The sequence below is a fragment of the Triturus cristatus genome, chromosome 12 (assembly GCF_964204655.1).
Source record: "Triturus cristatus chromosome 12, aTriCri1.1, whole genome shotgun sequence".
Taxonomy (NCBI): domain Eukaryota; kingdom Metazoa; phylum Chordata; class Amphibia; order Caudata; family Salamandridae; genus Triturus; species Triturus cristatus.
The window spans coordinates 419363663-419378949 of NC_140595.1; the positions used below are offsets into that span (position 1 = coordinate 419363663).

The following is a 15287-nucleotide window of genomic DNA, read 5'->3' on the forward strand; positions in this document are numbered from 1 at the left end:
GCCCCCCCCAGGAGGGGTGCAAAAAGCCCACTAGATGCCAGGGATTTATCTTTGGACAATTTGATTTAGGGAGGGGGCTGCCCTAAAAGGGCATGCCAATGTCCCCACTCCCCACAAAAATGACAGTCTTTCTGCCCCCGGGAGGCAGATGGGAGCTGTAGCCCCCAATCTGCCCCTCAGGGGGGGCAGAAAGCCCACTAGAAACCAGAGATTATTTTTTTATTTGTGTAGGGGTAGGGGCTGCCCAGAATGGGCTTGACAATACTCCATACTCCCAGAGACATTCCAGTCTTTCTGCCCCCCTGGATGGCAGATGGGTCAGTGGCCCCTGATCTGCCTGCGGGAGGACAGAAAGCTCACTAGGGGCCATCGATTACCCTGGCTATTTTATGTGCGGGGGTGGGGCCTGCCCAAAATGGGCATACGAATGTCCCCCACAAAAAAATAGCCACAGTCTTTTTGCCCCCCTTGGGGGCATATCGGGGCAAACCCCCCCTCCACCGATTCCTCCTGGGCAGCAAAAAGCCCAATAAGTGCCAACTTTTTTTTAACAATGTGCCTACCTGTGGATTTTGGGCTCTACCGCAGCTGGCACATAGGTAAACCTAGCAATCCTGTACATTTTTGAAAACTAGACGCCAAGGGGAATCCAGGATGGGGTGACTTGTCTGGCTCACAACAGCTTCAGGTACCCAAATTCCTTGCAAACCTCAGGCTCTGTAAAAAAACACATTTTCCTCACAATTCTTTAGTGGGAAAGTTCTGGAATCTGCGTGGATCCACACATTTCCTTCTACACAGCATTCCCCCAGGTCTCCAGATAAAAATGGTATTTCAATCGTGTGGGTGGGTCAAGTACACGCGACAGACAAGGGCCCAAAACCTAGTGAGGTGACATCAAAATTACCCATCACAAACAAGGTTTGCAGGGGATTCTGGGTAAGAAAAAGTTGGGGGATCCACGCACGTCATACCTCCCTATAATTCCCCGCGTGTCTAGTTCTAAGAAATGTGTGGGTTTGGTTGGTTTCCCTAGCTGGCCGCCGAGCACGGGGCCAAAAACCCAGGTGACCCCCTTGCAAAACCAGGTCGTTTTGTGATAGGCAATTTAGATGTCTCCTCAATACGTTTTGGGCCCTTGCCTGTCGCGGGTACTTTGGCCTCCCACACGAGTGAGGCCCCATTTTTATCAGGAGACCTGGGGGAATGCTGGGTGGTAAGAAATTTGTGTCAGCTCGATGATGTCACAACTTTCCCACACAAAAATGTGTGGGAAAAGGTGATTTATTCAGCTAAATTTGAGGTTTGCAGAGGAGGTAAGAAAAAGTTGGGGGATCCACGCAAGCTATTGCTTTCTATAATCCCCCGGATGTCTAGTTTTCAGAAATGTGTGGCTTTGGTAGGTTTTCCTAGCTGGCTGCCGAGCACGGGGCCAAAAACCCAGGTGACCCCCTTGCAAAACCAGGTTGTTTTGTGAAAGGCAATTTTGATGTCACCTCAATACCTTTTGGGACCATGCCCGTCGCGGGTACTTGGGCCTCCCACACAAGTGAGGCACCATTTTTATAGGGGGACCTGGGGGAATGCTGGGTGATAAGAAATTTGTGTCAGCCCGGTGATGCCACATCTTTTCCACACAAAAAGTGTGGATTTATTTTTTTTAGGTAAATGTGAGGTTTGCAGGGGATTTTGCGTAAGAAAACATTGGGGGATCCATGCAAGCCATACCTCCCTGGAATCCCCCCGGTGTCTAGTTTTAAAAAATGTATAGGTTTGCTAGCTTTCTCTAGGTGCCGGCAGAGCTAGGGCTCAAAATCTACAGCAAGGCACTTTGCAAAAAAATAGGGTCATTTTTCATTGTGAAAATATGGTGTGTCCGTGTTGCGTTTTGGGCCGTTTCCTGTCGCGGGCACTAGACCTACCCATGCAAGTGAGGTACAATTTTTCTCAGAAGACTTTGGGGAACGCGGGGTTTTTGGAATTTGGTGGATCCACGCAGATACCAGAACTTTCCACCACAGAAATGTGAGGAAAATGTTTTTTTTGACAAATTTTGAGGTGTGCAAGGGATTCAGGGTAACAGAACCTGGTGAGAGCCACACAAGTAACCCTATCCTGGATCCCCCTGGGTGTTTAGTTTTCAAAAATGTATAGGTTTGCTAGGATTCCCTAGGTGCCGGCAAAGCTATGATTCAAAATCTACAGATAGGCATTTTCCAAAAAAGGGTCAGTTTTCACTGTAAAAACAAAGTGTGTCCATGTTGCGTTTTGGACCGTTTCCTGTTGCAGACACTAGGCCTACCAACACAATTGAGGTACCATTTTTATTGAGAGACTTAGGGTAACAGAATTGTAGAGCAACTGTTATTTCCTATTGACTTTCAATGCATTTCTGCCTTCCAAATGAAAGACAATGTGTAAAAAAGAAGTCATTTTGAAAAATGGCCTATGTCTCATGCTAGTATGGGTACTCACAATTTCGGAAATGTGCAAATATCTACTGTTTCTAAACTCTATATTTTGTTCCAATTTCTGAAATACATAGGTGTCTTTCATACCGAGATTTCCATGAATATATTTTCCCAAATTAATTGCTATGTACCGGGAACATAATGAAAAAACATTGCAAGACGCTGCTCAGTTATTGGCTCTGGGTTCGTCGGGTTCTTGGTGAACCTACAAGTCCTATATATCCCCAAAACCAGAAAGGTCTGTCAGATGTAACGGTATATTGTTTTTAAACAGCTGTCACAATTAGAAGAAGTTACAGGTGAAAACGTTGGCACAAATGGCTGGTTTTTTTTCAACTAATTTTCAAGTTATCCTATATTTAACTGTTAGTTTCTATAAAGAAACCTTGAAGGATCTACACAAATGACCCCTTGTGCTGAATTCAGAAGTTTGTCTATTTTTCCAAAATGTGTAGCTTTCCAGGATTCATTATTGCTTTCATACCCATTTCTACTTTAACTGGAAGGAGTTTGAAAGCACAAAAAATAGCAAAAATAGGCTATGTCCCAGAAAAATGCCAAAACTGTGTAAAAAATGTTGGTTTTCTGACAAAAGTCTGCTTGTCCCTGAAAGCTGGGAAGATGGTGATTTCAGCACCACAACCCCTTTTTTGATACCATTTGCAGGGAAAAAAACAGACACTTTTATCTGTAGCCCTTTTGTCCCATTTTTCCAAAACAAAAAATCATTTACCTGTATTTTGGCTAATTTCTGGGTCCCCTCCAGGGGAATCCACAAACCCTGTGTACCTTTAGAATCCCCATGATGTTGGAAAAAAAGTATGCAAAGTTGGTGTGGATACCTTATGTGGTCAAAAAGTAACAGGGGCCTAAGTACGAACTACCCCAAATAGCCAAAAAAAGAAAGGCTTAGCACAGGGGAGGAAGAGGCCCAGCAGCGAAGGGGTTAAAGCTCGCTGAAGAAAAGATGTCAGGCAATAACAAGTTAAGGGATCAGTAAAAGTTTAAAAAAATATGAGGCTGGGTGACATTGTATAAATTTAAGGCTATGCAGGTGTAGGTCACATTGGGATGAACGAGAAACACATAGACAAACAGTCAGGGCCTCAATAGAGAATGTATTAGAAGGATAGCCTAGCATAAGGGGAATGTAATTCAGCTGAAACCTTGCTAGTATGTTTTCGCCACAAATGTCAGGTAAGTGTGGCCAATGGAGTTCACACGCGGTGCTAAAAGATATAATATAACCCTCAACTTTGTACAATTTGACCCCCATCTTACACTCCTTTCCTTCACCAGCAGTAATTTTTTCAATTCAGTTCTTAATATGGACCTACATAAGGACGGATCTTCAAATAGATTAGCATGACTGATGGCGTAAAAACTATTCTTAACAAATTGGAGCCACTTTACTTTGGATAAGCCGTCAAGGTTTAAGGAATCTCTCAGGATTTCTTGTGTGAGCTTCAGTTCTTCCCTTCTCCACACCAAGTGCCATAAAATAGCTGGAGCAATACAGATCTGGTCTGAAATAAAAGGAACATCAAGTTCGAGATGACAATTTTAGCAGGAGCAGGCTTTAGAAAGGCCTTACAAGTGCTTCCAAAAGCAATGCTCAATTAGTTGTAAAACAGATATGCTGGTGGTTCCCCAAATAGCTGCCCCATAGGTAGTTAGAGATGTTGTTTTTGCTTCATAGATCTTTTTGATTACATAAATTGGCTTTGACCGAAGCCATTTTATGGCTCTAAATAGAGCCCCTATTCTTCTTTCCATCGATATCCCCCTATTAACCACCATATTTTGTCATGTGTTTTTGGAATCAAAAAGTATCCCTAGGCAACAAAAATAATCCACCACCTCCACTTTCCTCCCTTCTATATTTCATCTTGGGATTTATTTTGATCTCTGACCTGCTACGAGCACAAAAGACTTGGCTTCATTTACTCTAAGTTCTATGTTATTCATAAACCTAGTATTCGTCTCTATCAGATCCTTGAGTGCATTGCCAGTCTGGGTCAGAAAGACAGCATCATCTGCATAGAGAAGTATAGGCACTGGGGTGAAATTGATAATCAGAACGTCATTTGCAGACTCAGCCAGGACAGCTTCCACACCATTTGTGTATAGTGAAAATAGGAAGGGGGCAAGGGGGCAAGTACACACCCTTGCCTGACACCACAGGTTATTCCAAGGGGTCTGGTCCTTTCACCCCCTCTTCCACAATGAACACAGGCTGTGGCACCAGAATACATCTCGCATATTAGGTCAATATTGTGTTTCTCTATGCCCATGCCTTCCATTATAGACCATAATTTTACATGGACTACTGAATCAAAGGCCGCTGACAAGTCCATAAAGGCCATGTAAAGTTGTCCTCCCTTAACCAAAGCATATTTAGCAATTAGTAGGTTTAGGTTAAGGCACTGATCGATAATCCCTTTTCCCTATCTCAAACAGTACTGAGTATGTGATAAAATATTCCTTTCTTGGGCCCAAGCCTCTAGCTTGTTCAATAGCAAACAGTCCATTCATTTTGCAGTGCTATCCAATAATGATATTGGTCTACAATTTTTTTCTAGGGCCTTGTCTTCCTTTTTAAAAATTGGTATGACAACTGTCTTTTTCCAAGAGGGGGGGGGTCACCTACTTGGGCTATAACATTAAAGGCATGAGGGAGGAGTGAGGCCCATAACTCTTAGTTGTCTAACTAAAATCTATTGGTACCTCATCGGGGCCAGGTGCTCTTGATGGGCTACATTGATTCAGGGCAGACATCACTTCATCTACATCCAAGCATAGGTGTTTTTCTGATACGGTCACCTGTGGGTCAGATAACTTTGGTACAGCTTTGCCTGGTTGTCCAAACGTCTTTCCAAAATGCGTCACCCAAGCCTCCTCAGTGACAGCTACATTAGTGGTGATCTCTGAATCAACATTGAGAAAAGGGACATTATTAATGTTCCAAAAGTCCCTGGTGTTCTTTAAAGCAGCCACCTGGGAAAGTTTATCCCAGGCCTCTTCTTTCAGAACCCTCATCCTATTAGTTCTCGCAGCTTTATATGAAAGCCGCAGTGCTTTTACCAGTGCCACATCTCGTGTTTTTACTCTTAAAGCAGAATAGAGATTCTTAAGGACCTTGGAACAAGCATCATCAAACCAGCAGACTACTCCTGGTGCCTTTAGAGTGCATATTCGATATAGGCCAATATTGATTTCAGCTAAAATTCGTGCGAATGCTGGCATGGTCTTCTCTGTCAGCGGAGGGTGCTCTAAGCAGGTAAACATTTCCTTGGACACCCTAAAAAACAATGCTACATATAAATTTGGACGTATCAATTTTTCCCTATTTCAACACTATACCATTTTTCCTTGCAATCGAAGACTTAGGGAATCGTTTCCCATAAGTAGTATTACTGAGGCCCCAGACCATTTGACAGGCGATTGGCGCGTGATTGCTTAATGCATAGAACTTGGCCTCAGAGTGAGATATGTGATTTCTAATGGGTTCAGAGACCAAGATGTAATTAATTGTTAAGTTGCATGACCGGGAGGAGAACGTATATTGAAGTTGACCCATATTGGTATCTGTTGGGTTAGTACCCAGGTTATGAACCACTAGTTGTCTATTTAATGCGTTGCCGTACTCATTCTAACTAAAGTGATATATTGGGTCACCTAAGACACCAACCAGACCACACACCCCAAGGTCTGCTCTACTGCAGCTGTGGGCATTAAAATCGCCCAGCCATATAATAGCGAGGCTGGTCTAAGGACTCCTCTAAGGGGCGAAACCCTGGCCAAGATTTAAAATAAATGGACAGGCAGTGAGCGGAAGACTCCGAATATCATGACAGAGGGCCAGGGCATGATTACCACCAGGAATACCACTGGAGCTACCAACAATCAAGGATATTGGGCCAGTTAAAGACACAAAACAAGACGGTGTGGGACAGCATGCAGGGGTGGGCTGGGAGAGATTACCATGAGTATTAGTATTATTATTTCACAAACCCTTGGGCACAGTTTTAAGATTGGAGCAATTAGCATCCACCAGTTGGCCAACAGGCCATGATACTTTGCTTGTTCGCAACCAGCCTGTATGTGAAGAATTATCTGAATACCTTGTTGAGTTAACATTTGCAAGTGGCATTGCTCAAGAATTCAGGTTGTACATTTCTTGAAGTGGCATCCCAAAGACCCTCACTTATTGTTTCTCTGCAAGAGAGAGATAAAGAGACAGGGACAATTTGATAGTTGAGTAAAGAGGCAAAAGGCTACACAGCATTTATATTCATGGTGCTGAGATTTAGTAGCACTGGTCACAGGCTTCTGAGCAGACCTTTGGGCACCAGCACCCATTCTTTAACAAATTAAACACTAATCCACTGTAATTTCAGTATCCGCTCTGTTGATAACTCCAGAACCTATCCTTCTTAGGGGCATCAGCAACAACCAGCGATAATTATCGCTAAGCGCACTTAGCGCTTGGATAATTATCGCCGGCAAACGTGGATTTTTATCGCTGAGATAGCGTGCTATTAGCAACGCTTATCTCAAAAGCGATAAAAATCCTAACGCTAACTGCCTAACGTGAGATTATCGCTGGAAACCCAGCGATAATCTCACAAAATGTGGCGTTAGCTTGTTGATAGGGACTCACAAACTTAGCCATGATATCCACCTTCCATAGGATATCATGGCTAAGTCAGTCCTGAAGCAAGCGTAAGGAAAGTAGCGATAACAGGGGTTATCGCTACTTTCCTTGCCACTATGCTTCATAGCGTGGAACTTGATGATAGGAGAAATGTCGCTTAGCGACATTTCTCCTATCATGTCAGGTCAGGAACGCCCACTTTGCATCTCATTAGAGATGCAAAGCTGGGTGTTAAGACTCTCGGCGCTAAAGCAAGGTTTCATGCGTTAGCGTGCCCTTGCTAATTAGGTGATAAAATTATCGCCGCTTTTCAACCGAAAACGGCCGCAAAAGCGGCGATAATTTATTATCGCCGCCTTCTAAATAAGCACCTTAATGTCTGAATTAGCACTGAGTTTCAAGTAAATAACAGATCTAACTCTAGACATGGGCACCAGCAAACGAAAAATACATTGAAGCCCTAACTCGAGTGATTAGACTTAGCAGCAGCTAGAACGCTGCAGGTATGACAAAGTATAGATGTCACAGTCTGAACTGGCCAACAATAGTCTCCTTCTAGATTCAGAATAACTCGTACATTTGAATTGACTCATTTTAAACTTTGTATCCTCATTTTCTACTGCTTTTTCTTTGTAAAAAAACATAGATAGCATGCTTAAGAATCTTCATATTTAACAGCTCTAGTCCATAAACAACAGTACGCATTTGTAAATCCTGCAAAGCCTGTTATATAAAGTTCTGTTTTTCTAAACAACTCCATGATGTAGATGACTACATCATTTGGTAAGTGCTTTGAGTGAGTAATTGTTCAAATGAATTACATCAATTGACATGTAACCACTCAATGCCTGAGTAATTCTTTTGCATTTTGGTATGGGAATATGGACAGCTTCCCCAATTATTTACTGGTAATCATTCTCATCACGGCCCTGATGAAGTGAATTTTTCCTTGAACATAATTGGATTACCTATCATGTCCTGAACATGAATCTATTATCTCTCACTCGCCCACAGCTTTAAACCCCCCTTTCTTTCCTTTTACTGTAAAATGCATGTGTACTCATCCCCCTTCCTGTTTTTTATGTTTCAAGGCTATTATTGCTTTTCTTTCATATATTGCCAGGTAAATTATACTGGCTTTTGGGCAGGCCATATGGCTGTGCTCTAGCCAGCACAGGGGCCTCATAGCTTCCTATCATTGGTTCTCCTAGGCATGGTCCTGCCTAGGAGACCTTCCTGCCCTTCATTGGACTACTATATGCTGTCCTTTGTCAACATTTTGCCAGGTACCCGTGTTAATGTAAGTGCTATGAGTAAAGGGGTTTTGAAGATATGTAGGTCGGGGACGTGCTCCTGGGTGAGTGCATGCTCTGGGATCCTCTTATGGGTGTGTTGAGGTGTAGGAACGTACCCTTTTTGACAGCGTCATCCACAATCTTTCCCTGGTATTTGATGCAATTGTGAATGTAGTGCAGTGGATTCCTGCTAACCAGGTCCCCTAGTGTCTGTGGTCTTTCCCAAAAACAATGCAACTTTGCAATTGTTTCACAATTGGAAAGACCTTCAGCACCCCTGTAAGTCCCTAATAAGTGGTACCACTGGTACCCAGGGCATAGGTACCAAGGGGGGTCCCTAAGGACTGCAGCATGTTTTGTGTCACCCTGAGGGTCCCACCACTAAGCTCATGCAGACTGCCATTACAGGCTGCATGGAATAGTGCAGAAAAAAACAAAAGTATGACATGACACACACCCTGTGTGCCATGACCTCAGACATGGCATGCAATATTTGTAAGTCACTCCTACAGCATGCCTTACAGCCCTAAGTCAGGGTGAATTTTATTGCATGTGAGGACATATCTGCAAGAGCATATATGCCTCTGTGCTCTTTAGTCTAATTTCTAGATAGTACAAGTGAACAGGGAATCCATCTTAAGTACATCTGCTGGGCACTGGTCATTATGAGGTCCCCAACAACTTGATGTCTTCATTAAAACCTAAGGTATTTGGTATCAAACACCTCCTCCTAAAAAATGTGTGCTGATGCCTGTGCTAAATCTATTATGACATGCACCAAGTGGGCACCTTAGACGTGTCCCCTGACAGCCTACCAACCTCTAGTGTGCTGGCTGATGGAAACATCCTTTACCTAGCAGTCACAACGCCCTGCCTTTACAACTTAGTCACGACGTCAAATGCGACCTTACCATGCATTACTTTCACCTTCAAGTTGTTACAACAAATTGCTTTAGGGGGTGAATTGTTGAACTGGTCCAACACCTTCCCTATTGCTGTGCAGACTGGATCTGGAATAGTAATTTATACTATTCCAAAATCCTCGGCCCCCTAAGGCATGTCAATGTAATGACATGCCTGGTAAAGTAAAGCATGGTAATGTTGTAGTCAGGGTAGTGACTGCGTTGTAAAGGCATGCAGAGTAAATGCATGCAGGGTTCCATCATACAACCCTGGCTGACTGGTGTAGACAGTCTGACCTCTGCAGGTGAGAGCCCACGCTCTCTGAGGGCAGAAACAATGCCTGCTCTGGCCGGAAGTGTTGTCACCTCCTCCAAGCAGGATGGTTAGTAATCAGAATGACAAGGAAGGAGTCTTCACAGGCCACTGCCTCCTTTGATATGTAACCCTGTCTTCCCCCAGACAATAGAAAAGCCACCTCCTTCGCAGGCCCATTTGACACAAGGACAGGCACGAAAATTAGCTAGTCAGGAGGCGTGTTCGCTATCAACCTATTTACACCCCTAAGGTGCACTACCTGAAGTTAACACAAAAAGTAGAAGTTCACCATCTTATTTTTTGTTGAAATTAGATACACTGGGTCAGGGTTATGCCCACTACCCACAGGAAGTGGTCATATATGGGATGCAGGTACCCCAAAGGTAAGTAGACCATTGGCTACTACCTTACAGTCCCCTTAGCACCCCTAAATTGCGTATTTAAGTCAGACCCCTGATACCAGTAACTCAGATTTGATGGACACAAGAGAAAGAGGACAAAGAAGAGTAATGAAAGCGAGAACTGAGGACCAGCTGCAGACTTTTTGGCACCAGACCCTGTCTGTCTGCTTGCACCTGTCCCGACTAGGAAGGGAAAGTAAACTATGCTCCGCCAGCAGAGTCTGTGGAGTTTTACCACTCCGCTCAGAATGCAGAGTTCAACAAAAACTCTACCAACCCACAGGCAGAGCAGAATTTACTGGCACGTTCACCCATAGCCTCAGCAATCCCGCTGTGGGGGACTTGTGGGAACAATAGAGGTTCTCAGCAACCATGGACCCTCAGGAGACAAAGGAAATTCATCCCCCAACCCGTAATGCGTCAGGAGGCGCATTTGCCGAGTGGTTGAAAAAGGGGGCAGGACCTCTGACCAGGTCTCAGAAATCCCGCTGTGGGGGACTTACTTTTGGCAACAATAGGGGTTCCTAGCCCCTAACGACCCTCGGCAGCAAAGGGTACTTCATCCCCCAACCGGTAGTGCACCAAGAGGCCCCTTTCCAGAGTGGTTGAGAAAGGGGGCAGGGCCTCTGATGAGACCTCACCAATCCCGCTGTGTAGAACTTACTTATGGCAACAATAGGGGTTCCTGGCACCCAACTACTATCAGCATCCAAAGGGACTTCATTAGGGGTCGTCAAGCAATTATTTGCCTGCTCATGGAACGCCATGGAATTTGGCAGAGTTTTTCAGCAAATCCGCAGAATTCCACTTAGTGAAACTCCATGAGCTCTGCGCAGGCCTAGTCCCATCCATCGTGACAAACCAACTCATCCTGCCGAAGTGCATCTGCGAAGACCACCAGTGGGCTGGCAGCATTTTTCAAAGTGCCAGCAATCTCCCTTGGAGTGGAGAAGCCACCTACCCTGCAGCTTGCAGGTACCAAAATGACAAAGTCTGATCTTCTGTTCTGCTGCCCCCTGGTTCAACCAATGCAGCAGCCATCCAGGAAGAGGTAGTCATGCTCCAGAAGGCCAGATCCGTCTCCCCACCAAGTAAGAAAACACAAAGACTAATCGGAGCCGCACAAGACCAATACCCGGTGTGCCGAACTTCATGCCTCAACCAAAGCCTTTTCTTTTTGAGTCCAATCCGTGCTCCAATAACTGCAAGACTGAGCAACCATCGAAGGACATCAGCACCACAGAGACCCACTTTAAGACTGCTGTCCTGAGTTTTGTTCCTTCTTCGATGATCAAGACCAACAACCGTGAATCCCCATGATGCACAAGGCCAGCTTACCTAACCACTCTGCACCCGGGCGCCCTGGCCCGGGCGCTCCAATGCAGAGAGGTTAGGCCAGCTTCCACAGGACTGTGCTTCCTTGCTCCCATGGCCCTCACAAACTGAGCCCCCATTGGCAGCTCCCAGGCTGGTCTGCAAGTCTCCTACTGTAGCCTGTTTCTAGGTGGCCCCCTCTCACCTTTTGTGTAGCCTGCAAAGCTACCAACCCAAACAGCACCTCTGCACCCAGACGCTGCAGGGCAGGTAAACACTGACTGCTTGTGGTTCTTTGGACCTAGGCCCCCTACTACCTTAAGTCCTGAAGGCGACTACCGGAAATCAATTGCAAGTAATCCTATGTAGTGTATACCTATTTTCCTCATGGGAAAACATTATTAAGTAAAGACGCATTAAAGTGAACATTTAATTTACCTGTAAAAATCATTATCTTGAAAAGTACTTACTTAAAAATGAAGTTCTTACTGATGAAATGTCTATAAAAGTATGTGATTTTTTTCTAAATTGGTCTCAGGATAATTATTCAGTGTGTGTCTCATTTATTGCCTCTGTGAGTACAACAAATGCTTACCACTACCCTCTGATAAGCCTAAACTGCTCTTTCATGTGTAGGAAAGTGCCCCTTTTTGACATGGTCACCACCAATCTTTGCTGACTATTTGATTTAACTTTGACTGAAGTGCACTAGGTTCCTCCTAAGTATGAACCTAGTACCAGTGTTCTTTCCAATAAACTAGGTAACTACAATTGTTCCACAATTGGCAAGACATTTAGCACCCCTGTAAGTCCCTAGTAAGTGATATCCCTGGTATGTAGGGCAAGGGGACTGAAGAGGGTCCTTAAAGGCTGCAGCATGTATTGTACCACCCTAAGGGACCCACCACTAAACTCATGCAGACTGCCATTAAATACTGTATGAAATGGTACCAACAAAATCGAAAATACTGCATGCAATATTTGTAAGATGTTTAGAAACAGAGGCAACTCTACTCTCATGGAACCAGGGCAATTGAATTATATAGAAAAAAATAGTGGTTCTTCTGGAAAATGAAGACAATACTTGATAATAACCGTGCACAATGGCAATTAATGCTTGAGAAGGCTGTTGAAAGAGAGACGCCTATGCATAATGCAGTCAGAGTACTAAATACTTGTTAGCACAAATTTGTATCTGTATTTTTAGGTAATATATATATAGAGGGCTCAGTGTCCCAAGGGAAGTTTGAACCAATGCAATTCAAGTGACAAAATATAACATACTGCGTGGTTTTTCAATACATGCACACGACCAATCTAATTTAAACAATTATTCAGCAACTTTCTTATTTTTCTACAAGGACTGGAAATGGTCAATTTTTTATGTAAGTCAATGACGTTTCGACACCAATGTTAACATAAAATGTGCCCTGATAGACTGCCAGCACTTCTCAATTTACCGGCAATCTTTCTCAGAGTAGAGGATATGCTCCCCCGCAGTAGCTTGCAGGCACCAAACAGCAAAGTCCAGTCTACCGTTCTGCCACCTCCTGGTTCCACCGATGCAGCAGCCTGCCAGGAAGAGGAAGCCATGCTCCAGAAGGTTAGATCTGTCTCCCTACCAAGTAAGAAGATGCCAGGACCAACTGGAGCCACAAACTCCAAGACTGAGCAGTCATCGAGCCACATCAGCACAGCAGAGACCCACTTCAACAATGGCCCAGCTGTTATGATTTTTGTCCCCTCAGTTGGTGAGACGGATAATCGTGAGCACCCATTGGACACTAGCCCACCTAACCAGCCAAGGTACCAAAGAAATTGCTGTGCTTCCTTGCTGCCAGAGCCCTCATGAACCGAGCTCCTGCACTTGCCTCCAAGTCCCCCTCTGCAGCATGTTTCTAGGTAGGCCCCCACTCTTTGGTGTAGCACACAAAGCTACCAGCCCGGCCAGGACCTCTTCCCCCGGATGCTTCATGGCAGGGGATTTCTTTGGACATTGGTCCCCTACCACCTTCAGTCTTGGAGGGGACCCTTGGAAACCTATTGCAAGTAACTGTCTGAGGTGTATGCCTTTTTGCACAGGAAAGCATTACTGCATAAAGACCCATTTAAGTTAAAATTTGACATGCATGTTAAAATCAATATCTCAAAAAGTACTTACTTGAGGAAGTTATTGGTGTTGGAATTTCTATAAAAATATATGTTTTTTACTAAATTGGTCTTAGGTTTTTTCTTGAGTGTGTGTCTTATTTATTGCCTCGGTGAGTAAAACAAATGATTAGCACTAACCTCTGATAAGTCTAAACTGCTCACCCACACTACCAAAAAAGAGAGCTTTTGTTACTTGTGCCTCTGGAAACCAGTATGGGTTACCTGGACTCTCTATACAGTATACCTCGGTTTGGTGCACTATATGTAGAGCCAGAGTTCTACATGAGGACTCCCAGTTAAAATACTTCCATCCCTGACTCAGTATTGGCAGGCGCTGTGGATGGCCACCTGTTTCTATTTAAGATTGCCCACCTCACAAGTACCAGGTTTTACGTAATCTGGCTAGGTCCAGATATTCCAGTGGATCCTGTAATCCTGGGGCAGAAACATGTTACTTCAGTTTGTTGAATTCATTACCAATTATTTTTTAAAATATATGCACAATGTTAATAAATATGTTCATTCCATAAACATTCCTATATTAAAATATGATTTATTTTGTCTACCTAGGGTTTGGTGTTCACCCCTGTTGTGATGGACGGTGTATTTCTCCTGAAGGATCCTAAAGAGATTCTGGCTGAACTGGGGTCTCACCCAGTCCCCTATTTAATTGGAATCAATAACAATGAGATGGGATGGTCTATACCTCTTGTAAGAATATTTTTCGTCTCCTTCACCAAAACACACAATGTTGTCTAGGGAGATTATGGTTTGTTTGAACAGTGAGTGTTTTTAATCTGAATATACTTTTTCTTTTCCTCCCTAGTATGTGTCAACTGCATATACCTAATCTAGTTATAGGACATATATGCGTATCAATAATGTAAATTAAACATGAACGCCTTTTGTATGTTTATTTTTGTTTGTTTACTTTATTGATGGTATTTGCATAATGTAAACTCGGCCCGAGAAAGTGAAAACCTTACATAGCAAAAAGTATGTTCCGAACATGTGAAGATACTGAAACATGCACGCATGCTGAAAATGTGAGCTAAGGATGATTAAAGATGAGACATTACCTAGGGGCTGATTACGATGTCGGTTGGGCTTTTATCTAACCGGCACAGCTGCGGACTGAAACGGCCTGACCAGAGGTCGACAGTTCCGACCGCAGAATTCGGACGGAAAAGGCCCACAGCACAAGCTGCCATTGAAAAATGGATGTCTGTAAATATTCCCACACCGTGTGGCAGGTGCCTCCCAGGCCCCATAGTGGAGGGCCAGGGGAAGGGGGCCCTGCTAGGGGCCCCAAAAGTCACTTTCTGGCAGCCTTTCCATGTTGGAAAGGCCGACATGGAAAGGCTGTGTGAAAGTTACATCTATGGCTTGTATTGAATCCCTCATGTCAGATAAATTATTTCTTCAAGGAGCTGATGTCACATGACATGTTTGATATGAAGGTGATGAACTCCAGGATTAATGTATTTCCTTTGAAAAAAACAGAGATAACAGTGCACACAGATCCTGTAATGATAGATATGTAGACATATCTTTAAAAATGTAGTTTTTGTCTGCTTTTAGCAGTGGCAGAGAACGATCAGGTAATGTAAAATCTACATCTGCCTGTATTCAATGCATCACGTTGTTGTCTAGCTCTTTTTCACAAATTTGAATCTCCTCCTTCCATTTTGAAAGCTTTCAGAGGGCTATTCGTGAGAAAATATGAAGGGCAGAAATATTATGATGCAAAACTATTGTGGCCGATATATTGAAAACCAAA

At 43.9% G+C, this 15287-nt stretch overlaps 1 protein-coding gene across 2 annotated transcripts in view; it reads left to right on the plus strand.

Annotated features, from left to right (window-relative positions):
• The window catches only part of LOC146776042 (fatty acyl-CoA hydrolase precursor, medium chain-like), a 762376-nt gene that overhangs the window by 329203 nt on the left and 417886 nt on the right, over positions 1–15287 (plus strand). For both annotated transcript variants that reach the window (XM_085639201.1, XM_085639202.1), the window contains one exon: positions 14078–14218. In XM_085639201.1, the coding sequence (XP_085495327.1) occupies positions 14078–14218 (141 nt within the window). The remainder of the gene's footprint in view (positions 1–14077; positions 14219–15287) is intronic.